This window comes from Xyrauchen texanus, chromosome 36 (assembly GCF_025860055.1).
Source record: "Xyrauchen texanus isolate HMW12.3.18 chromosome 36, RBS_HiC_50CHRs, whole genome shotgun sequence".
In the NCBI taxonomy this organism is placed as follows: Eukaryota; Metazoa; Chordata; class Actinopteri; order Cypriniformes; family Catostomidae; genus Xyrauchen; species Xyrauchen texanus.
In genome coordinates this window covers 10568410-10593071 of record NC_068311.1, presented here as the reverse complement: position 1 = coordinate 10593071, position 24662 = coordinate 10568410, and the positions used below count along the sequence as shown (strand labels likewise).

The window sequence follows — 24662 nt, the reverse complement described above, 5'->3', positions numbered from 1 at the left end:
GTCCTTTAAAAAATATTACATTCATTTGCACTCTAAAATTAGAAAAATTATATTCATACTTGTCCCATGTTCTCAGCTTGAATTAAAACTTTAAAAAAATATATTTATTCTGAAATATAATCGGTGTTATCAAATAAACAATTCAATTATGTTAATTAATAATAAATAGTTATGCTATTTTGTTACGCACGCGTAATCCCGCCCCCTGGACAGACGCATGCATTTTGATTGGTCTAGACCGCTGCTGTTCCGAGTCGACACAACGCTGATGGCGGGATGTGTAACCAGCTTCAGCCATGCGTAGAAGAAGCGAATCACCTCAGATGTGGAATAATTAAGCGAATACAATGTCTTTACACTGATATAATGAAGAATTTTCCAATTAATATCGACCTCTTAAAAGATAAATATGGTCCTAAGCTGTGACGACGCGTTCATTTACGGTAACCAAGTTTGTCTGATGTGATTTGCTTTTCTGCTTTAGCTAGTCATGATAGCAGAGAAAATAGTTCATATTTTGACATACAACTTTCAGCGAAACCCAGATTTAAGACGAACTTTTACTTTATAACTTCATAATATAAGTCAGAGACCTTATACTTCATATTGCGCGATGTAACGCTTAGTTTAAACGATATTGTCATACTGACTTCTTTTTGTTTACCTGTACTGTAGGTCCAGTGGTTGAGTGGCTGATTCAGGTTTAACACTCACACCACTCATGGCAATATGTTTGAAGATTTCTTTGATCAGATTGAAAAAGGTAGACACTCATGATTGATAAAAAGTTATAGACTGACTGTATTTCGATAATTGAAACTAATAAGGCTCTTTGTGGTTGAAGAACTTGGACCACTTTATCCAGACTGGTTTGAAGAGTTGACTGCACAAGCTTCTAGAGATGAAGGAGGTCTTGACATTTCAAAAGAGGAAGATGAGGAGGAATACACTGCAAAAGGACCAGAGACATCTGCCCTGGCCAGTCAACTGTTTTCTACACCAAAAATATTCAAGCAACGTCATCTACAGTCTCCTGATTCCATATATAATGAAGATTCCCCTTATCAAGGTAGTAAAGTGTTTGTCTTAAAGGAATAGTTCATCCAAAAATGAAAATTCTGTCATCCTTTAAAATTCACTTTCACGTTGTTCCAAACCAGTTTGACTTTCTTTTTAATGTGGAACACGAAAGGGTTTTTAAAGGATGTCCCGTTGCTGGTTTCAATACAAAGGCAGCTGATAGTGACTCACTTTAATGCTTAAAAAATGACCCAGAAGTGTTATAAAAGACTTTAACCCTTGTGCGACCACATTTTTGTCTTTTTCATTTTCGTTTTTTTCGATCATTTTGGCTGTGTTAATGCCAAAAGCATAACTTTTGCCAAAGGTGTTTATTTTTTGGGGGAATTTTGATATTTCAACCTCAGTTCCTTTAATATATATATATATATATATATATATATATATATATATATATATATATATATATATATATATATATATATACACAGTGTAAACAAAATAGTTACACTCAGGACCTTCAGGACAAAAATGTCCCAATTGAAACCCATTTAAATGGCAATATCTAATCCCAGTGCCATTAAAGCATAAAATCATGAATTATATCATATTATACTTTCGTTCCAGAGCCCTGGCTTCAAAATTTAAATTCTTAATATTTTTCACTAGATGGCAAAATTTTACTCATGTTTAGCATATGGAGCAAATACATCCTTTTCCCCCCCTATATTCTGTTTGCTGTATTATAGAGCACTGCAGGCCAATTGAATAAATGATGCAGCTAAAATTGTGTGGGTGTGTTGGTAGTGATGTCAGAGTGTGTTTTGTATGTGTATTGAGAAATTTGTGTGTGTGTAAAAATACAACAGTGGCATTATGTAAACAAACTAGCATTTAAAGGGTTAAAATCCTGAAAATGAATGACTTCCTTAGAATGATGTTAGTTATGATCAGGACTGGTGTTGGTTAAAAAAATATAACTAATTGAATGTGGAAGATAATATTAATATATAATATTATTATTTTGTGATGTGGACATTTTTGTCCTCAAAGGACCTCTGATTAACTTTTTTTTTTATTGAGGGTTAAGGACTCATGATACATTTTCGTAAGAAACAACCTTCAATTTAAAGGAACGGTTCACTTCTGTCATGACATTTGGTCACAAGACATTCCAGAATCAATGAGGTTTTGGTGTTCTTGATGTGTCACCATATTTGATTTGGGCAATGTTTACATGAGTTGTTGCTGATTTGATTTGACTTGAGAGTAAATAATGAGGTAAATTTAGGTCTGTTCTTTACACAAAGTGATCACATGGCTTTAGAAGAAAATATTGCATGAGTGGAGTGATACTTTTAATCTTTTTTTTAATTTTTTTTTTTATTGCTGTTATATATATTTGTTTTTTTTCACCCACCAAGTGACTAATGGAGTCTCATCAGCTTGTCCCTGGACAGATTCAAGCCCTTGTCTGTTTGGTTCAGCCAAAGACAGGTAAGTGTGTTTGAACTGATCATATATACAGTGATCATTACTTGAAAGTCTAACACAAGTTTAATGCTACTGTCTCCACCTTCCTTTGATGTCAAAGGTTTGATAGATCCTGTAGACAACCTGGTGATTGCTTTGGTAAGGACATTTTAGGCTGTCTTTAATTTGTCTTTCTCTTAAAATTGTTTTTAAAATTACGGCATTATGGTTATTATATCCTGATGTTCAATGTGTTTTTAATTTATTGTATTTAACTTTAACCACTTCCATGTGTGACATAACAGGACTTCTGGATACACCAAAAACATCTTTGGTAAGACAGCCTGTGCTTTTGAAGAACAATTAACCTGAATATTATTGCAAATCCTAATTTGAAATGCCATTTTAGACATGAAACATAAACAGACCTTTTGCAGGCACGTTCTGCAAAGCAAATATCTGAGAGCCTTGGGGCACAGATGAACCCGGACCTATCCTGGAGCAGTTCCTTTAACACACCATCATCTTTGACTCCCACTGTGATGTTGCGTATGTACTGTATGAATGTAGATATGTCATGCCTCTTTAAACTCAGTGCTCGTATGATTTATACCCTTTTCTTTCATCCCCCTAGCTAAAACAGAGGATCATGCTCCATCTGCAAGTTGCCTTAAAGACAAAGAAGCAATTGTAAGTACAAACCATACGCTTTGTACATAATATAGGTTCATTTGCATTCTACATGTTATTCATTCCGCTTCTCTTTGGACTTTTATTCTTAAATGGAGAGTTTACCCAAAAATAAAGCTTTGGAAATAATTTACTCTCTAATTCATGTTGTTCCAAACAAATATTACTTCAGTTAATCACAAAGGAGAAGTTAGGCAGAATGTTAGCCTCAGTCAGTATTCACTTTAATTGCATCTTTTATCCCTACAATGGAAGTAAAAGGTTCTTCCGAACATTTCCTATGTGTTCCACTGACAAAAGAATGTTATACAGGTTTGGAACAACACAAGGGTAAATGATGACCAAATTTACATTTTTGGGTGAACTATCCATTTAATATGAGAGTCTCTTACGGAGTCTCTTTTTACCAAATTGCCTGATGCCTCATGGCTTGTTTCACTCTTTTCTTGTACACTAGTTTGTGCGGAAACTTTTTCCATCCCTCTCAAAAGGCTCTGAAAGTAGTGGGACGTTATGTGAGAGAGCATCTTCAGTAAAACAGGATGGTAAGTGTGCCAATATATATTTGAAACACAGTGATTTGATAGTTAATTTTAAATGCATGCACTCATCTTTAATCCCCATGAGAAAATAAAGTGATAATTCTCTACTTTTCTCTTCAGTGAGATCCACAAGTGAGACTGTCCAGGCTGATGGCCAGGGAGGAAAGCCTATTTGCTCCCCAGATTCATCGTCTGATATCAATGGTCTATGGAAGCAGTCTGTGCCTAATGCTATAGAGGATGGGGATATCTGCAGCACAGTGCAGAATGTTCTTGATGGTGCTGAGGATGTGTTGTCTATTTTCTTCAGCAATAGCACTTCAGCTCTGCGGAGAGTCAAATCCAAAGATAGGAACAGAAGGAGAATAAACGATTCTTCAAAAGATTTCAAATCAACTGTTCCAATTTCAGAGCCAGGAGAGATGTTAAATGGAGATAAAACTCATACAGATGATTTAGAAGCAAAAAGCTCCATCGAAAACAAAGATGTCATGCAGTGGACCCCACTAAGTTTGTCAGACTCCAGCCTTAATGAAGGGTTTTCCTCTGGCTTGCCTTTAATAAACAATCACAAAACTGTTGCATCCAATGAAACGAATGGTGGCACTTTTTTGGACCAGCATATTCTCAAAGACTTCGCCTCACAAAATAGCCACATTTTTTCAAGTAGTGTTGAAAGAGTCAAGTCTTTTCCAAATGCCCATGCAGAAGGATCTCTGTGTCAGAAGTCTTTATTTGATAAATCGCCTGCTTTCACGCTTGCTAGAAAACCCAGGAGATTTGTGTATCAAGTGCAGAGGTCAGAATTGTTGAAAACATTTACAACAATTAACAACAAATTGGAGCACACACTGACAGGTAAGAGTCTTGTAATAAATTCTTATTCCTACATACAGTATATACACAATGGGATTCAAAAGTCATGTGAAAATGCTTATATTTTGCATTCCTCTTCATTTAAAGGGTTAGTTCACCCAACTGGGATGGCTTACCTTTAAGCCATTCCAGATGTGTATGACTTTATTTCTTCAGCAGAACCAAAGCGAAGATTTTTATAAGCACTCTAGTCGATCAATTAATGTCTTCTGAAGCAAATTGCCTTTAGCTTGTTCACTGGGGTTCTAAATACAAGTATTATTTAGTTAGTTATTTTTATACACAGTTTACAATAATATATAATCAAATTACACAATCTCGAAGACTTTATAGATATTACAGTTTAATTTTCCGTTAATGCATGATTTTCTGTAAAGCTACTTTGAAACGACGTGTGTTGTGAAAAGCACAATAAACATGACTTGACTTTAAGACTGTTTTAAATTGCAAAACAAAGTAATATACATTTTCAGGATTTCTTTGTATTTGGTAAGTCTCCCCTTTGTATTAGTGACAGCTTGCACTTGAGGTGGCATGGACTCTACAAGTTTGTGCAAAACCTGATTGTCCATGTTATCCCAGCATGATATGAAAATTCCAAAGAGCATCTTGCATATCTAAATTGTAGCAAATAAGTGTAAACATTTGTACAAACTAAGGATGGTCAATGTAACACATTTTGTTCTATTATTAGTAAACTATAAATAATCCAGAATCTTGAATATTTCGTATTAATTTTACGTTATAATATTTATTTGCTAAAATAATAATATTATTTCCAGATTAAAATGAGGTTTTCCCAAATTTTCAACATGGACTCAGCCTTTGGATCCACACCGTACAGGATGCGTGTGTGTTTGTACTGTATGTATGTATGTATGTATGTGTGTGTATATTTCTGAATTGAGCAGAGTTTTGTTTTTCATTTGTATCAGGAAAACCCCCTGAAGACAAGAAATCCAGTGGCCTTAATGAGTCCAGATTAATCACTGAAGAGACGGTCAATCATCAGACATGGCGACAAATCACTGCTGTTCAACAGATCACGGCAGATCCTCACGAAATTGATCAAGGACTGAATATGACACAACTTTCCAAGGCGTTTGCAGAGGATTTCACACAAGAAATAATGTCTGGAGGGGGACCGCCTGACACACATGTACAAACTGACCAAAATGGCCCCATTTCATCCACATTCAGAATCTGCCAAGGTCAGTCTGAGTTTGAGTTAGACCAGAAGAATAAAGATGGTATTTACCAGCAGGACTCTCAAGATAATCCCGATGACAGCTCTGCGGTTGCAGATGTATCTGTCAGCTCCCCAAACAAGTCAACCGTTGCACTCACAACTTTTGAAATCAGTCATGACAGTGGTTGTCCCACCACATTTTCAGGTTTTGATGGGATGACTGCATCTTGCACAGGCACCATGGACATATTTTCTGAATTTAAAAGCGCAAACAACAAGATCATAACTGTTCCTCATGAGGCTATAAAGAGTGCCAAACCATCATTAGATGAGGATATAGGGGACCGTTTGTTCAACACCTTAAATGAAACCACTCCAAAACATAACCACACAAAAGAAACCGTTTCCAAATCAATTTCAGACAGCACTAATACAACAAGTTCACCCTTAGGACAGTCCATCCTTCCTAAACATGCATCAAGAACTTGTGATAGCAATGTTCTGCCCAGTCCAGGACTCTTATGTTCAAAGGGCATTAAACAGAATATTTCAATCTGCTTTTCACCACAGTCAAATGAATGTGATGATAAAATTGGTTCAGAGAGGAATATTACAGTTTCAGATGTTGACCTTCAGAAAGCTGGGACTCTTTTGAAAGAGAAATTGGAGAGAGACTCTGATTCATTGAAGTGGACTAATCAAAAACTGGAATCCCAAAGAGGTGCTGAAAGACAGATTGTGTTAGACATTAACATCAAGCACAAACCCAACACAGCGGAATCCAGCCGTGATGATGTTGAGAACTGCCCTTTGACGGCTTCACAAAAGGCTGATGTTACAGAATTGTGCAATCTTTTGGAGGATGGGGATAGCCAGTATGAATTCACTCAGTTAAAATTAAAAAAGTTTGGTTCAGACAACCACCACAACTCTGAAAGAGATTGGGATTCTGATCTCCTTAATGGTATTGACTTTGATGATAGTTTTAACTCTGATGCTGGGAAAGGAAAGCACCAATTCAATACAGATGCTTCTTCGATAAACAATTCTGTTCATACTAACAATGAACATGAACATGCTCCAGTAAAAACTTTAGATGGTGATAAATTAGGTACCATATCAATGGAAACACAAGATGAAATGGTGCATTCGTTAACGGCTAAGGACAATGTGGGTGAGGGCCTAAAACATGCATTGGTAGAATTGTGCAGTTTCAGTGAAAAAACAAATGGTTTTGGTTTTAAAACCGCTAAAGGGAACACTATAATAATTTCTGAAACGAGTTTAAACAAAGCAAGGCACTTTTTTGAAGAGGACGATATAGATGTGAACAGAAAAGACAACAAGGCAGATACAGAGGTGCTAAATCCAGAACAATCCAGAGGGCATTCTGAAATGGAGCCTTTAGCCAGTACTTCTGACAGTATGGACAAGGAAAATAAAACCCACCTTCAGGGAAGACAAGATGAAAATTTCAGCTGTGGAGATGTGAATGCAGCTTTTAAAGACTTTGAAATAAATAACCTAGTGACAGGAAATAGTTTGGATAGAAAAGCAGCTGTCCGTGTTAACTCAAATAGCAATTTTGGCTTTAGTACAGCTAAGGGAGAGAAGCTGAATGTGTCTGAAAAGGCCCTTCTGCAAGCAAGAAAACTTTTTATTGATGTTGACAGCTTAGCGGAGCCAGAAACTCTGGAACTTGCTTTCCACACTTCTGGAAAGCATGACAACTCTTTTTCAACATCAAGCCTTCAGAAAACAAAAGCTGTTTCTTTGAGTGAAACATCTATAGAAAAAAAACTGTCCGGCTCACCCAAATTACCCTATGTTTCTTCCTACAACATTAAAGAACAGAAATCTGACAATGACACTAAAGGAGTGTTCACAAACATTTGTCCCTCAACAAGTTATATGCCTCAGTCAGTGCATGGCCATGGCTTTCAGACAGCCAGTGGGAAGGGAGTTTCCATTTCAGCCAAAGCACTTAAAAACGCAAAGGCCATATTCAAAGACTGTGATGAAAATATTGACTACTTGAAATCATCAAAAATGGGGGAGAGTAATGCCAAAATGGACATTGAAAATGTCAAAATAACAAATGGATTTACGACCCCAAGTGGTAGAAGTGTGACATTTGCAGCAGAGGTGATCAATGATGCAAATGCTGTTTTCAAAGACTATGATGGTGTTACTGATTTCTCATTGCATGCAAATGGTGACATAGTAAATGAAAGCAATTATTACAGCATGAAAACATGTCAGGATAACCTGGTTTATGACTGCGAAAAACCTTCCTTGGACAAGAAACACACTCAGGAAGAAGGATGTGAGCAGAAAGTAAAAGAATGTAAAAAAGACTTTCAAAGTGAATTCTCCTCTTTGCTTCCTCTTAATGTCAACTGTGGTTTCAGTACAGCTAGTGGTAAAAATGTATCTGTCTCAGCTGAAGCACTCCAGAGAGCTAAGGATGTTCTGTCAGAGTCAGTTGATGGTTTCACAAAAAACAATGGTTCTAGAAAGACAAAGCAGAATGTGGACTTCCAAACAGATACCAGTTCCTCAGGAAAATGCGTTGGATTCTCTACAGCGGGTGAGAAGAAGGTTGTCATCTCTGCTACTGCTCTGCAAAGGGCAAGGAGTCTCTTTAAAGATTGTGAAGATGACAGTTTAGCGTCTGAGGATCTTCAACCCCAAAGTTGTAAAGGCTTCAGCACTGCTGTTGCAGGTTATGATAAAACCTCCTTCAGTGATGAGCCTAAAATGTGCTCAGATTTACAAAGTGTACAACATGAAAGCTCCTATGGAAAGAGTTGCCCAGTGTCAGAGAAGGTCCCATCTAAATCTTCGAGTTCATCAGGTGAACACAAAGGTTTCTGTACTGCAGGTGGGAAGAAGGTAGCCGTCTCTGCTACTGCACTGCAAAGGGCAAGATGTCTCTTTACAGATTGTGAAGATGTGGGTTTTGCATCTGAGGAACTTTTATCAGAGAAAGTCCCATCTGAACCTGGGAGATCTTTTGCAAGGAGTGAGAACATTGGGGATGAAAACCAAAAATGTGATCAACTAAATGTGAAAAATTATGGTTTCAGCACAGCCAGTGGTAAAGTTGTTTCTGTATCACTGGTTGCCCTTGAGGAAGCTTCTAACATATTCAGAGATTGTAATACTCAAGTTACTGGCACTGATAACCAGCCACATCAAACTAATTCCTCAAAATGTCACCCTTCAAAAGCACCTCAGGATATACCTGCACAATTAGACTTGCACTCTTTGGATTTTAGCAGTTGCACAGTCACTCAGCAGAAGTATTTTGAGCAGGAGGCTATGGCTTGCACTAAAGCTTTAATAGAAGATGATGACTTGAATGAACCAACTGGGTTGGTGACTTCAGAAGGCACTTACTGCAAAAAAAGTTCATCTTTTCATGGTCTACGGACACTGGGGTCTCTCGACCATAACAAGAGGAAATGTCAGCTAGATGCCGACAGTATAGCAGGTACGGTCTAAAGTTTAAAAAAATATTGTTCTGTTTTTCATTGTGTGGGTAATATTTTGAGAATTTCTATTATATGATAAACGGATTCTATTAAATTGTTATTATTACTATTGTTATATATGTATATTTTTGTATATTGATTGTTTTTAAGACAAAATTGTGAAATTATTTAAACAATGTTTAAATTGAAATACTGTTATTTTGTCCATGAATATAGATATTGCTGCTGATATGGCATCAAATTATAAATAAATTAATAATTTGTATGGGGCAACTGTATCAACCAAGACATTTTCTATTGTTTTTATGCTCTTTTCTGTTTAGATTCAGGTCAACCTCCTTTTAAACAACAGCTTATCTCAGAGTTTGACCAGACTTCATATGCAAAATCCTTGAGTCTCTCCCCAATGAAAAGCTGTCCTAATGGTTAGAGCTCATATAAATATTCTACATCCACTGTTCATCTGTTTGATATGGAAGCTTGTTTTGTCCTTGCTTTATTTACTTTCTTCTCTGTCTTGTTTTCTCGTGATTACGACTTAATTTCTCTTGTGGTCTTGTGATTTCGACTTACAATTCTCGTGAGAAAACATCTTTTCACACCTCATAATGTCACAGGCATAGCATCTTCATCTTCAGTTTATCGCAACAGTAGGCTTCTCTAGGTCAAGCTGATGGATTTTATCTCAGATTTATCTAGTGAATCACAAGACCTGCATCTCCCTGTCATCATCTGCTATCCACGGAGTAGTGATGGGAGAATGAAGCTTTCTGAAGCAATTTGGCTTTCATTACAAACATATTGAAACTGAGTTTGTTACTCAAAGCTTCTGCACACGGTTCAACTTACTGCCATCTGGTTTTCAAAAAAATTAAGCGCAACAAATAAGCCTCTGCGGCTAACAACATATTGAAGCAATACAATTTATTGTTAATACTATTAGGTCATTTTCATCTTTTGTTAAAGTGTTTATAAATAAATCATTAACCAATTGAAGGCTCAAAAGCTTCACATATGAGTTAAGAAGTCACTGTTCTGTTAAGAAACAAAAACAATGTCTGCGAGTAAATTCATGATCACAAGAAGAACTTTTATGTTTTGATTTTGATAAAATTAAGTTGTGAACATGAGAAATCAAGACAGAAAAAGTGATAAACCATGGACAAAACTTGCTTCGTAGTTTGATTATACAATACTATAAACATATCCTGAAATTATCTGTTGTAGGAACTCTAAGAGACAGGCGCATTTTCAAATACAATGTCCATCTCCAGCCTAATGTCACCTGTCCAAACCGGTGGGTGGTACATTGTGTTTCATTGTCTTACAGTTAACTCTTCTCACAAGAGGTTTTTATTTCTCACAAATTATCTTCTATCTGTAGGGATTATATGGTCCAGAAGTTGAATGACCTTGACAACATTGGACAGTCAGACCCTGAGGAAAGGGTGTTTGTGACCCCCATTAGAAAGACTATGAAGACTGAGAGACCAAAAAGTCAAGATGTCTCTGTAGCGTTCACTGATTTTATTCCACCATTCAAAAAGGAATTCAAAGACAATATTGGTCATAGCAATAGCCTGCTCAAACATGCATGTGAATCTAAAACTCCATTTGGCCAGAGTACAGCATTGGATAAAAGATTGAGTACACCTACCCCAAATGCCCACAGCGTTTCTCTGCATTGTGCTGAGAAGAGCCTAAGTGTTGTTTCTAAGCCTGAAGCAGCCATTTCGGTGGAAAACATACCTTTGGAAAACCTTGATTCTAAAGAAAGAGGTAGCCATTTTACATTTGTCTTCTAATTTTGTTAACTTTGTATACATATTGCCTCATATTTTTGTTTTTGGGGGGGCGGGGTCAAGAGCATATACTATTTACAAGGCAACAGATATAGTGTAAGTATTGTTGTGAATGAGCCTATGACTGCAAAAATGAGACCTGTTTTCTTGTGTTGGGATGTTTATAGACACTGAGGCATGGCAGGAGACCATGCAGCTAGCCAGGAATATGCAAGACATGAGGCTTCAAAAGAAGAAAAGACAGAATATTCGTCCTCTGCCTGGCAGCCTTTACCTTGCTAAGACCTCTGGTGTCTCCAGAATAGGTCTGAGAAATGCTGTTGGACACAAATGTCCAGGTCAATACACTTTGGAGGAGGTAAAAGTTTTTTTTTTTTTTTTATACCTTTCTGTAATTATTTATCTTTTATCAATGCTATGGGTAATCTTGTTTTTTCTCACTTCTCCTTGTTAGCTGTATCAACATGGTGTTCATTATGAAGTCGCTCAGATTACCAGTGAAAATGCTGAATCATTCAGATTTGACTGTAATCAGTTCCTCAACCGTGAGGTCTTTATGGAGTCTGGTTTTGTCCAGCTGGCTGATGGAGGCTGTTTGGTTCCAGACTGTAAGGGTACTGTGGGGAAAGATGAGTTCTACAGGTAAACATTCTGTATGAGAGTTTAGGGTCCGTAAACACCAAACATTGATTTTGCATCCATCTGCACTGTTTTTTCCTTTTTCTTTATTATTATTATTATAATTATTATTATTTTTCTATGTAAACGTGCTAAATGTTCTATGGACTTAAGTTGCCACGGTTGTTGTTAATATATAGATCACCTTATAAAGATATTATTTATTTTGAAAATGTCTTTGTAATATAAAGTACCTCTTTTTTTGGTAGAGCGTTGTGTGATACCCCTGGTGTTGATCCCAAACTGATCACTGATGCCTGGGTGTTTAACCACTATCGATGGATTGTGTGGAAACAGGCATCCATGGAAAGAGCTTTTCCAGATGTGATGGGTAGCCTGTGTATGACTCCAGAGCAAGTACTTCTGCAGCTGAAATTCAGGTATTGATCCTATAGCAACTTTGTACAGCTCATGTCTTTTTGCACAACTTTTATAACGGTGACATTGTTTCACAAATGGCTGATGTTGATGTAGCTTGGGATTATTTTAAATCTATTTTCTCGGCTATATGTGATAAACACGCCCCTTTTAGAAGATTTAGGATAAGTGGTAAAGACAACCATTGGTTTATTGATTCTGTTTCCTCTTTTATTAGATAAAGGCCTGGGTCAAAGCAAAGAAAACAAATAACCCTTTGGATTGGACTCTAGAATATTATGAATTGAATGTACAAAATTGATAAAACATTTCAAAATGTGACTTCTATTTTTACCATGATAAATTAATATTTGATTGATCTTACTAAATTCTGGAAATAAGCCAAATCATTCTCTGGTGTAATTATGCCAACCAGTCTTCCTGATCTTCTAACAGTGAATCAGAGTGTAATCAAGGGTAAAACTAAAATTGCAGATACCTTCAATAGTCATTTTATTTCTGCTGGTTCAATCTTTGATCCCAGTAATTTAGGGGAACATGTTGCAAAAGGAAACTTTGAGCCTGTCCCATGTTGCCCTACTCAACTGTTCACTTTTATCTTATCTTAACCACACAAGTTCACAAAGCTCTATTGAGCCAAGACTGTAAACATTTCTCAGAAAATGTTGCAGATATTATTGCAGAGCCTATTGCTTCTGTTTTTAATCTGAGCTTCTCCTCTAACGTCATACCCAGTATCTGGAAATCAGCTATGGTTCTCACTCACTAAAGGGTGGAGACCCCGCTGACGTGAATAATTACCGTCCCATTTCTAGACTGTTTGTTATGGCTAAGTAGTTGAATCTTTTGTAAGTGACCAATTAAAACACTTTTTATCTGATGATAATAATATTCATACTATTTCAGTCAGGCTTTAGATCTGGCCATAGTACTATAGCAGAGATTATGCTACTTACTAATGATATCATCAAATCTTTAAACAGTAAACAGCAATGTGCAGCTCTATTTGTTTATTTGTCTGAAGCGTTTGACTGTAGATCACAAAGTGTTACAGAGGCTTAGCTGTATAGGCATTAGTGAAATGGCTCTGAATTTAAGAATTATCTATCCGAAAGTATTCAGTGTGTTTCAGTAGAAAACTGTTCTTCAGCCTCACTTACAGGAAACAAAGGTGTCCCGCATCTTATTTTCTATTTTTAGAAATAACTTGGGTCATGGAATAAATTCCATGGGAAAAAAAATATAAATTTGTATGCTGATGACACAATAATTTATACAGTAGCACCTTCTCATAGAGCTCTTACAGGATGCTTTTCGATCACTGCAGCTTTCACAGTTAAAACTGATCCTAAATTAGAAAACGACCAAATATATGACCGTCACTCATTCTCGCTCTAAGGCAGCTGATCCTATTATATAAATGTTTTATTCACATCTGTTTCTTTTGGTACTTGCAATCAGATATGATGTGGAGGTGGACCACAGTAGGAGATCTGCTCTCAGGAGGATCATGGAGAGGGATGACACTCCAGCTAAGACAATAGTGCTCTGTGTATGTGGTATTGCTAACACTAGTCTAGCAAAAGCTGAGGACAAGAGCACTGATGCAAAGGTGGAGTCTACTGTGATCTGGCTCACGGATGGCTGGTACTCCATCAAAGGCCTGTTGGACCCTCCGCTTTCTGCAATGCTGCAAAAGGGTCGTCTCAGAATCGGTGATAAGATCAGGATCAATGGAGCTGAGCTAACTGGTTCCCAAGAAGCCTGTCCACCTCTGGAAGCTCCCGATTTTCTGATGCTAAAGGTGAGATTATTAATGTTGGGACAAAGGCCTCATCGGGGACCATCCCTCTGTACCCAACCTTAAGTTAAGTGTTTTGCTCAAGGCCACAATGGTAATAGCTCACAGGTTGACCCTTAAGTTCACATCTGCAACATTTTGCTTACTGATACAGATGTTTAACCACTACATTTAGTCATTTAACCAACTTAATGTAGTGGTCAAATCCTTTAACCTTTTAACCACAAGTGGTTTAAACCATGAGGCTACATCACTCCATAATGCAAAGAGATCATTCACAATTTCAATCAAGTTGAAATATAATTTATAAATTTCAGATTTCAGCTAACAGTACAAGACGAGCTCGGTGGGACACTAAGCTGGGGTACTGTCGTGACCCTCGACCTTTTAGGCTCCCGCTCTCCTCCCTGTATGCTGCTGGAGGTGTAGTGAGCTGTGTGGACATTGTGGTGTTGAGAAGTTACCCCACTCAGGTCTGCAACATCTAATACGCTTTGATTATATCTGCACATTTCTGAATTGTGAGAAAGCAATTCACAAGTTTTTTTATTCTGCAGAATTATTGCTTTTAATTTGACATTGTTTATGCGTATGTCTTGCTTTGTTAGAAAGTGGTCGCTTTTTGATTACAACACAAACATATTAGTAGAATTGCACACAAACAATAAAAGCTACTGACCTGTAAAAGCTAAGTGCATAATTTGCTACCTGGCCAAACTTAGACTAACATTCTTATCAAACAGTGGATGGAGAAGAAGCCCAATGGCATCTTTATATTTCGCAATGATCGTGCAGAAGATCGAGAGGCCAGAAAACACAGCAACTCAAAGCAGAAAACCATGGAGCTTATCATTTCCAAAATACAGGCCCAGTTTGATAAAGAGATGGAAGGTATGATTTCATTATTTTCTTCATAATTAAAAAAAAAAATTATATTTAGTTAAAACTGCATTAGATGCTTGGATATGATGAGTGCTCCTCTTCCTTATATAAGGTAAGAAAAAAAGCCAAGGCAGAAGGAGGACATTTAATCGACATGATATTGAAGCTCTGCATGATGGGGAAGATCTGAATGAAGCAATGGAGTGTGACCCAGCTGTTGAGGTGAAGCTTTTAGGATTTTTTACATTTTTGTATAATTTAAATCGATATTTCACCCAAAAATAAAAATCCCCTCATCATTTACTCACCCTTGTACCATCCCAGGTGTGTATGACTTTCTTCTGCTGAACATAACGTTTTTAGAAGAATATCTCACTCAGCTCTGTAGGCTCATACAGTGCACGTGAATGGTGGCCAGAACTTTGAAGTTCCAAAAAGCACATAAGGCAGCATAAAAGTAGTCCACACAACTCCGGTGGTCTTCAGAAGCCATATGATAGGGATGTGGGTGAGAACAGATCATTATTTCAGTCCTGTTTTACTATAAATTCGACCAGTAGGTGGCGATATGCAGAACGAATGCAAATTGCCAAAAACAAAAGAAGAATGTGAAATTGAAAGTGGAGATTTATAGTAAAAAAGAAATTAAATATTGATCTGTTTCTTACCCACACCTATAATAGTGCTGTAGAAGATATGGATTTATCCACTCGAGTCTGGATTAGTTTTATGCTGCCTTTATATGCTTTTTGGACCTTATAGATACTTTTACCATTCACTTGCATTGTATAGACCTACAGAGAGAGATTTTTCTAAAAATCTTTGTTTCTGTTCAGCAGAAGAAAGTCATATACATCTGAGATTTCATGAGGGTGAGTAAATTATTAGAGAACTAAAATTTGTGGGTGAACTATCCCTTTAAGACATAACAGGAAACAGCATTTAAATGGTTTGTTTTTTGTCTAACTTGGCTCAGCGCAGTATGTACCACTGTAATTAGCTCCTATTAACCCTTTCCCCGCCAGCGTTTTAAAAAAAAAGTTGCCAGCCACCGCCAGGGTTTTTGACGATTTTCGCTAAAATTAATGGCCCGCAGAATATTTTCTTCCATGAATATATGAAGATGCTATATATCAAAATAAAGATCTGGGCCTCTGAATTTAGGCAAAAAAAAACGATTTTATTTTATCTTCATTTGTTCTTTTTTTATTGCGACTTGAACAGAGGTAGGTTTTGTCAAAAAACAACATTTCAGACAAAAAGCTGAGAAAAAGGCATGTTTATGTCTGATATTTTGAGCTTCTCATACTCCACCTCTTCATGTTTGAGACGATCGCAGTCTGTTTCTTTGATGAAAGAGTTGTGTACTCTTTCAAAACATGCGCAGGGGTCTTCCTTACCGTATAACACCTAAAACACGGAAACCCGGAAAATTCCGTGTTTGGCGGGGAAGCGTTTTTTCATAAAACACGGAAAATTCCGTGTTTGGCGGGGAAAGAGTTAATAATACATGAATTTTTCACACCTGCACTGTTTGAGTAGACTCATCTAAGTAAGAGGCAGATGGAGGCTGTGAGCAAGTACAGGCAGAGTCTGGGGGAGAAGAGACAGGAAGAACTGCAGGAGCGTGTGCGTAAGTCCATGACAGAGACACAGGAAACTGAAGGAGGGTGCCGAGATCGAGACGTCACTCCTGTTTGGAAGCTCAGCATTACAGATGCCAAGGAGGACCTGCAAAGTGACTATGGTGAGCTGATTGGATATCATCTGTACTCTTTGGTAAGATGTTTAAAAATATATATTTAACCAGCTATGATTTTTTCATTTCCTAGTTTACACACTGAATATCTGGCGGCCGTCAGCAGAGTTGTATAGTCTACTTAGAGAGGGACGCAGGTACAGGGCGTATCATCTTGCCACATCAGAGGGCAAGAAACGCTCAGGCATTGCTCACATTCAGCTCACTGCCACCAAGAAAACACTCTTCCAGGACATTGAGGTAAACAAGTGTTTTGGAACTTTGGGTTAACTTTTAAATGGGTCCGTATCAAATCACTTTATTTATTTTTTTCTTCCTGAGGTTCTCTTATAATTTTTTGCGGCATAATTTCAATTTTCTCTCATCTCCTATTGCTAGTTCTAGTTTTTAGGATTGAAATGTTTTGGAAGTTTTGAGTTCAGCAAGATAAAGTATGTTTTCTTAGTTCATCAAACTCTTATTTCAAATTATCAATAAATATTAGTAGGGATGCACCGAAATTTCGGCCGAAAATGGCACTTTCGGTTTTCGGCCGAAAGAGAAAAAAGGCCGAAAATATATACCTCCTCGCCCCGCCCCTCAGTGCTCAGATTTCACTCTGGATCGATCTAGCCCTTATCATGGCGCTACCAAACAAAGGCCGATCATGTCAGCGGTGTGGAAATTCTTCAAAGTTTCTGATAAGGACATCACATTTGCGATCTGCAGTGTTTGTTCAGCAGAACTTTCAAGATATATATATACAGAGTACAGCAAGAGATTCTACAGGAAAGCGCCCCGATCCACAGCAGTGCCACAACTAGCGCTGCTACAACACAACTTGAGACGTATCTAGCTGAACTACGCCAGAAGCGACAATCCCCTTGACTACTGGTGCATAAACAAAGACCGCTTTCCTTTGCTTGCGCGGATTGCGCACAGGTATTTATCTGCCCAAGCACCAGCACAGCGAGTGAGAGACTGTTCAGTGAAGCATCTCATGTTCTTGATGAGCTTTCTGACAGGAGAGACTGTCAGAAAGTTTAGCAACTTTTGTTCTTGAAGAGAAACCTGTCACTTGTACTTAAATAGAAAGCGGTCCAATTTGATGTGTATAGCAATTACTTTACACTTGTTCTTCACTTGAGGATACATCTGTCGTTTACAGTTGAGGTTGGATTTAGTTCAATTACTGCTGTTTTGCACAATAATTTTCACTTAAAGTAGACATACGTTTACATAAACAGAATAGAGCACTGATCTATATATATAATTTTATATTATAGTTATATATAGATCAGTGGAATAGAGGCCCTCTGCCATTCTGTGTTCTGCCTTTTGTTTTAATTAAAATTACTGTTGCATATTTAAACTTTTTGAAAGATTTTAGCTAAGTTCATTACTTGACTGTTGTTTTGCATATAATAGTTTTCTAAAACTTTACATTATTTGGATAATTGTTAATAAAATCTGTAAAATTAGATTTTTACATAACTGAATGAAGAATAATATTTAATATAGTTTTAATATATTTTTTGTCCAATATTGGTGTGTTACTTTCAATAAAAGTGTGATTTATTTTATTGGTTTGTAGTTTTTCAATTCAGATTCATTAAATTCATGAAATTAATGAAAAAGTATAATTTTAATACAATTATACACAAAAAATATATTTTTTATTTCTTAAATAGGTAAAAAAAAAAGTAAGTTTTGGTTTTCGGCCAAGTGCATCCTGGATTTTCGGTTTCGGCCCAGAATTTTAATTTTGGTGCATCCCTAAATATTAGTTTTTTTTTTTTTTCATGATATGACCATTTAAATTAGTCCACCACAAGCGGATAACTGTTACTTTTTTCCTTACAAGCATATTAAATATTCATATATAAAACATGTGATTGGCCCAGGTGTCTCCAGAATGGTTAGGTCTGCATTTCCATGCAAGAGAATGCATCAGCTTCAGAGAACTTCAAAATCCACAAATTAGCTCGCCCTGTGGAGAAGTGGATATTGTGGGATATATTGTCTCCATAGTGGACAGACAAGGTTGGTTTCATTCATTCATTTAAAATAAGATGTCTGTTATCATATGTAAAAGATATTTCTACTACTGATTTGATAATTTAGTTAAATGTTGTAAACCATTTATGACTGCTTGAATGTCGTCTCAGGGAGCTCTCCAGTACTGTACCTTGTGGATGAGAAGTTTGATCTGGTCTCTGTGAGAACCTCCAGCAATTTGGAACAGTTAGCTGTAGAAGAGCTGGTAAAACCTAGAGCCCTGGTTGCTCTTAGTAACCTTCAGTTGAGGCCATTCTCTGGGCTTGTGCCAAGTCTTTATGCAGGAGAACAAGCACTCTTCTCCATAAACCCCAAGGAATTGCATCTAAAAGAAGCTATAGCCCATCTGAAGACTTTTGTACTGGTAATTAATTAGCAGTGACTTGAACTTTTGTTTTTACATACACATGTAATATCAGAGTAAGTGATTCCTGATGTCTTTTGTTGTTGTTTTGGACATAGACCTGTGAGCAGTTTTTCAGCATTGCAGAGGAGAAGGTCTTCGATCTAGTTCCTTCAGGTGTTTTGGGCCCTTTTCAGTCTCCAAGAACTCCATGTGCACAGTCTACTCCAAAAATGAACTGCAGAGTTAATGTGAGTTTTCCTTTTTTATGCTATACAATATGGTTTTATTTTATTGTTCATACTTTGGTTTAAAGTTTGTTCAAATCCCTAACCCTAAGTATTAAACTTCGGCACGTATGTCGTCCCACAATGTTTGTGCTACAGATATGAATGATACATTAAATCATGCAGCCTGTTAATGAGATGTGGGTTTTTATTTTTCTAAAATATTTAGGTCCTGTGATTTTCACCAGGCAGACAATAAAACTGGTGAAAAAATTCATGCATTGAAGGAGCAATCCAAGCCATATATTGGGACCAGAATATCATAGAGACTTCTTTTGACTTTGGCCCCCTGCAAAGCCCTAGAAACACTTAAGCAGTCAACCGCAAAGCAAATAACCAACCCAACACTATCATATGGGTGGCGAGTTTGTATGGGCAAGCACCACTCGCATTTTCTTCAGAAAATGCTAACCCTAAGTGTAGTGTTTTAATCTTTTATTGTATGCAGATGTCCACACAAAGCACTTAATTTAACCTTTATTATTATGTAACTATTGTTAACATTTACTAACTTGCATATAGCCTGTTATTCATATTATTGTGGATTTAAAACATTTCTGTTGCATAATCCTCCAAATTTCATAACTGTCCATTACCGCCAGAGCTGTTGCCATGTGCAGCGCAAACGTACGGCACTTAGCATGGTCAAAAAGGATTTCCAAAATGCCTTTTGGAATATAAACTCAGAGATGTGGATTCGGACGGTAATTAAATTAACACATGACCTTGGTGTCTGTCAAAAACAGTAGGTAATTTGGCCGGGAATTCACGTGAGGTGGGAAAAAACACAGACATTTCGGATTCGGATGGCAATAAAAATCAATGACTTTCCCCTGTAAATGCTTGAATTACTTCATGTCCCCATGTAAAATAATTGCCTTCCGAATAGGGCTTATGATAGTATTTTATATACAAGTTATTTTAACCTTAATGGTCTATTAGCAAATGTTAACACCTCTTTTGTATGTTCACTACATACAACATAACTTTTTCATGCACTGTGTTGAAATTATCAGGTAACCCCTCAGCAGAAAGGCAGTATTTTCTCACCTTTCACTCCAGTAAACAAGAGACCACATGTATCTGCAAGCAACAGTGAAAGCAAAGATCTCACAAGCTTGAAAAGAAAACGATGTCTGGACTACCTGTCACACATCCCCTCCCCTCCACCACTCACCCCTTTGAAAACAAAAGCATCTCCATGCATTAACAGGACCTTCAATCCCCCACGGAGATGTGTGACTCCCATACCTCATCAGAAAGGGAAGGAGCTAGCCCATGCCTCACATCACCCATCGGCAGAGGAACAGTGGGTACCTGATGAAGAGCTAGTGATGATTGACACCCAGGCATTACTGGATGGCCAAAGAGAAGGCTGGTTGGAAAAGTGAGGCCCACTTTGTGAAACACTAGCATAGACAAGAGAATGAATAACATTCAAGGTATTGAGAATCATACATACAGATTGGTTCATGAAAAGTTCAGATTGTGTTAATATGGTAAGCATATGGTGCTTACCCTGTGGTTACCTTTACAATGATTCTCTTATGACAAATACTATGACATACTAGTGGTTTAATTTTAACTGTGGCAATAATTTTAAACTTGTACTTAATTGTACTGCTGTAGTTTCTGTAAAATAAGTACAGTTCAGAAATTGATGTAAAAAAATCTATAGATATACTGTTTATTATATATAATAAATATTTACATTTTATTAATACTTCGAGTTGTTTGGTACATTCCTGTTTACTCTTGGCAGATGATAAAACGGAAGGAGGGACCTGAGCCACATCTAGGGCCATGAGAAAATGTAAAAGTCTTGTTTAAAATGGACAGTGCAAGCCATTGTTTTAAGAAGTTCTTCTATTTAACAATGTCCCAGTGTTTTTAACAACAAACCTTTTTATGTTCCTTGTTGAATTTGAGAAATTGAGTATTATAACACAGAAACTGCATTGGTGCCACTCTCTTAAGTGAACAGCTGGTGGCGCCTTAACACTTGGCCTTGATTTACTAGTACAATCCGCTCAACTCTGTTTGAAGATGATGACATTTTGTCTGTCATTTTCATAGTAAATCTAAATGAAACTAGATCAAGTAATATGAATAAATGACAAAATAACCACCAAAAATTGGCCGCACAGAAAGCCGTGGTTATGAGATTTTGTGGTCTGACATATTTTTCTTGATCTTGCTGGCAAATACATTGCCAGGCTCATTTTACAGACTGCAGAGGCAGACAAAAGAATGTCTTTCATACAGAATTTTGTCATATTTAATCATCTTTGCATAAAATATCAAAATTCCAGGCATTTAAGTCATAATTTTTATTTGTAGAGTGCATTTCACAACACACATTGTTTCAAAGCAGCTTTACAGGACATTATGCATTAACAAAAACAAAAAAATGAAACCGTAATATCTATAATGTCTTACAGTGATTATTGTGTAGTTTGATTAAATATTATTGTAAAATGTGTATAGAAATTAAATAATAATTGTATGTAGAGCCCCTGTGAGCAATCTGAATGTGACGGTGGCAAGGAACACAAAACTCCATAAGATGTTGGTTAATGGAGAAAAATAACCTTGGAGATACCAGACTCAGTGTGGGGGCCAGTTCCTCTCTGGTTAAACAACATGAATATAATGCCAATTTTAGTTATTTGTGTGCAGTGCAAGTCATGGTTTTAAATGTGTAAAGTAAGTAAGTGTAGGTCCAGTGTTTAAAAATTAAAATTAAATGTTTTTTTATGAACTATAAGATTAATGACTAATGTCTTTGAAGTCCATCCTGGATTAATTGCAGAAGTTTACATAAATGCATTGTCCTTTGTTAGTTGGCTGATGAAGGCTTTTTTGGCAATTCAATTATAATCTGTGTATTCCATTCCAAGGGTGCCGTCCATCAATAGACAAAGTTGATGCAGACAGAGAAAAATGATGAGGTGTATCGCAGTTCAACCTAAAGGTCATATCGGTAAGGTTCGGTGGGGTCCATCCTAAATCCAAGGTTCAGATTGTGGCATATTAATTATCCGATGTCTTGCAGTTGGAGTTGGCATCTGTTCATCCTCTGAAGTTATGTCTGGCTACCACTGGCTGTAGTTTGTCGTCATGTAGCAGTGAAGTCTGACACCAAGCAGGAATGGAGCTGGATCTGGCAGGCCTTGGTAACATCGAGATATGAATAGATGAGTCTTTAATCTATGCTTAAAATGAGTGAGTGTGTCTGCAACCCGAACAGTGTTAGGGAGACTATTCCATAGTTTAGGAGCCAAGTATGAAAAGGATCTACCTCTTGTGGATTTTGATATTCTTGGAATTATTAACAAGCCCGAATTTTGTGATTGCAATGAAGGTGATGGAATATAGCGTGGTAGAAGGTCACTTAAGTACTGTGGAGCTAGACCATTCAAATTTTTTTAGTTAACAGAATTTTAAAATTAATATGAAATTTAACAGGTGCCTATGCAACTATGATAAAATTGGGCTAATATAATCATATTTCATAGTTCTAGTCAGCACTCTGGCAGCTGCATTTTTAACAAATTGAAGATTATTTATTAAACTTGCTGGACATCCTCCCAGTAATGCATAACAATAATCTAGTCTTGAGGTCATGAACACATGAATACATTTTTCGGCATCAGAAACAGAGTGCATGTGTCGTAATTTAGCAATATTTCTCAGGTGGAAGAATGCTGTTCTACAAACACTGGACATTAGATATTAAAAAGACATATTGGTATCAAATATAACACCTAAGTTCTTCGCTGTTGAAGATGATGTAACAGTACATCAGTACATACAAATTATTTTTCAGCTGCTTATATTTAGAGGTTTTTGTTCCAATAATTAGTACCTCTGTTTTGTCGGAATTGAGTAGAAGGAAATTTCTAGCCATCCCATCTTTGATTTCATTGATGCACTCTGCTAATTTGGAGAATTGTGAATTTTCATTGGTTTTAGAAGAAATAAAAAGTTGTGTATCGTTGGCATAACAGTGGAAAGTTATTACATGATTCCTAGTAATATCTCCCAGTGGAACCATGTATAAGGAGAAAAGCAGAGGTCCTAAAACTGATCCCTATGGCACTCCATACTTAACTTTTGTTTGATTGACAATTCCTCATTTACACATACAAAGTGGTAGCGGTCTGATAAATAGGACCTAAGCCATGCTAATGCAAGTCTACTAATGCCAGCATAATTCTCCTGCCTATTCAAGAGAATGTCATGATCTATCATGTCAAAGGCAGCAATAAGTTCTAAAAGCAGTAGAAGAGAAATGCAGCAATGATCAGATGATAAGAGCAAGTCATGTATAACACTGGTAAGTGCAGTCTTTGCACTGTTACGGGTCCTATAACCTGACTGAAATTGTTCATATATTAAATTTCTGTGTAGAAATTAACATATTTGGGAGGACACTACCTTTTTTAGTATTTTCGACATAAATGGTAGATTTTAAGTCAGTCTGTAATTAACCAATTCTCAAGAATCAAGCTATGGCTTCTTAATAAGCAGTTTGATAACTGGCATTTTAAAGTTTCTTGGGACATGCCCTAAGGATGGCGAGGAGATATTAATATTAAGAAGAGGTTCTGAGATTACAGGGAATGCCTCTTTTTAGAGCTAAATTGGTATTGGATCTAACATGCATGTTGTGGCTGTTGATTTTTTAAAATTTTGTTACAGAAGCTATTCATGAACTATGACAGCGAAGGATTGAAGTTTCTCGTGAGGAAAATTATGAGACACTGTTTTCTGAGGTGCAGTGACATTAGATTACACAATTCCAATTTTATTTCTGATGATTACTTTTTATCAGTAAAGAAATACATGAAGTCAATACAATTGTACTGTGGCGGAATATATGGTTCAGTCAATGGTTTATTCCTAACCAATTTAGCCACAGTACTGAATAAACACAGGATTGTTGTGGTTAATTTCTGAGTTTGCTAAAATATGCTGACCTGGCAGCTTTTAGTGTAGCTACAGACACTATCCTTCTATGCACTGCAAAATTCCTCCTAATTTTGTATTCTTCCACTAGCGCTCCATTTTCCGAGCTGCTCTCTTGAGAGCACGAGTGTGATCATTTTACCACAGTGCAAGGCTTTTTTTTTTAATGTATTTTCTTTAATTGAAGGGGGTGACACTATCAACAGTGCTAGAGAAGATTGTATTTATATTTTCAGTTATTCCATCAAGTTCTTGTAGACTTTTTGGCTTACTGAGTATGTGAGACAATTGTGGAAGTTTATTAGTTGCGCTATCTTTCGTGGTTGAAAGAATAGTTCTACCTGAATGATGCATGGTATAGATTGATTGACATTAGCTGATCGCAATAAACAAGAGATGAGGTAATGATCTGAGATGTCATCGCTTCACGGTAGATT

The 24662-nt window shown here is 36.8% G+C and overlaps 1 protein-coding gene across 1 annotated transcript; it reads left to right on the top strand.

Moving 5' to 3' along the window:
* Positions 1 to 376: 376 nt before the first annotated feature.
* brca2 (BRCA2 DNA repair associated) lies at positions 377 to 20921 on the top strand. Its single transcript, XM_052106688.1, has 27 exons — positions 377 to 443; positions 676 to 763; positions 845 to 1069; positions 2445 to 2517; positions 2615 to 2652; positions 2799 to 2827; positions 2931 to 3042; positions 3128 to 3183; positions 3641 to 3728; positions 3846 to 4583; positions 5537 to 9286; positions 9611 to 9712; positions 10515 to 10584; positions 10672 to 11066; positions 11257 to 11447; positions 11544 to 11731; positions 11977 to 12147; positions 13607 to 13949; positions 14264 to 14419; positions 14690 to 14837; positions 14941 to 15050; positions 16371 to 16575; positions 16661 to 16827; positions 18471 to 18609; positions 18735 to 18988; positions 19087 to 19218; positions 20271 to 20921. Exons 2-27 carry the CDS (start codon positions 730 to 732, stop codon positions 20643 to 20645), a joined length of 8289 nt encoding a protein of 2762 aa, XP_051962648.1. The 5' UTR covers positions 377 to 443; positions 676 to 729; the 3' UTR covers positions 20646 to 20921.
* Positions 20922 to 24662: the final 3741 nt, after the last annotated feature.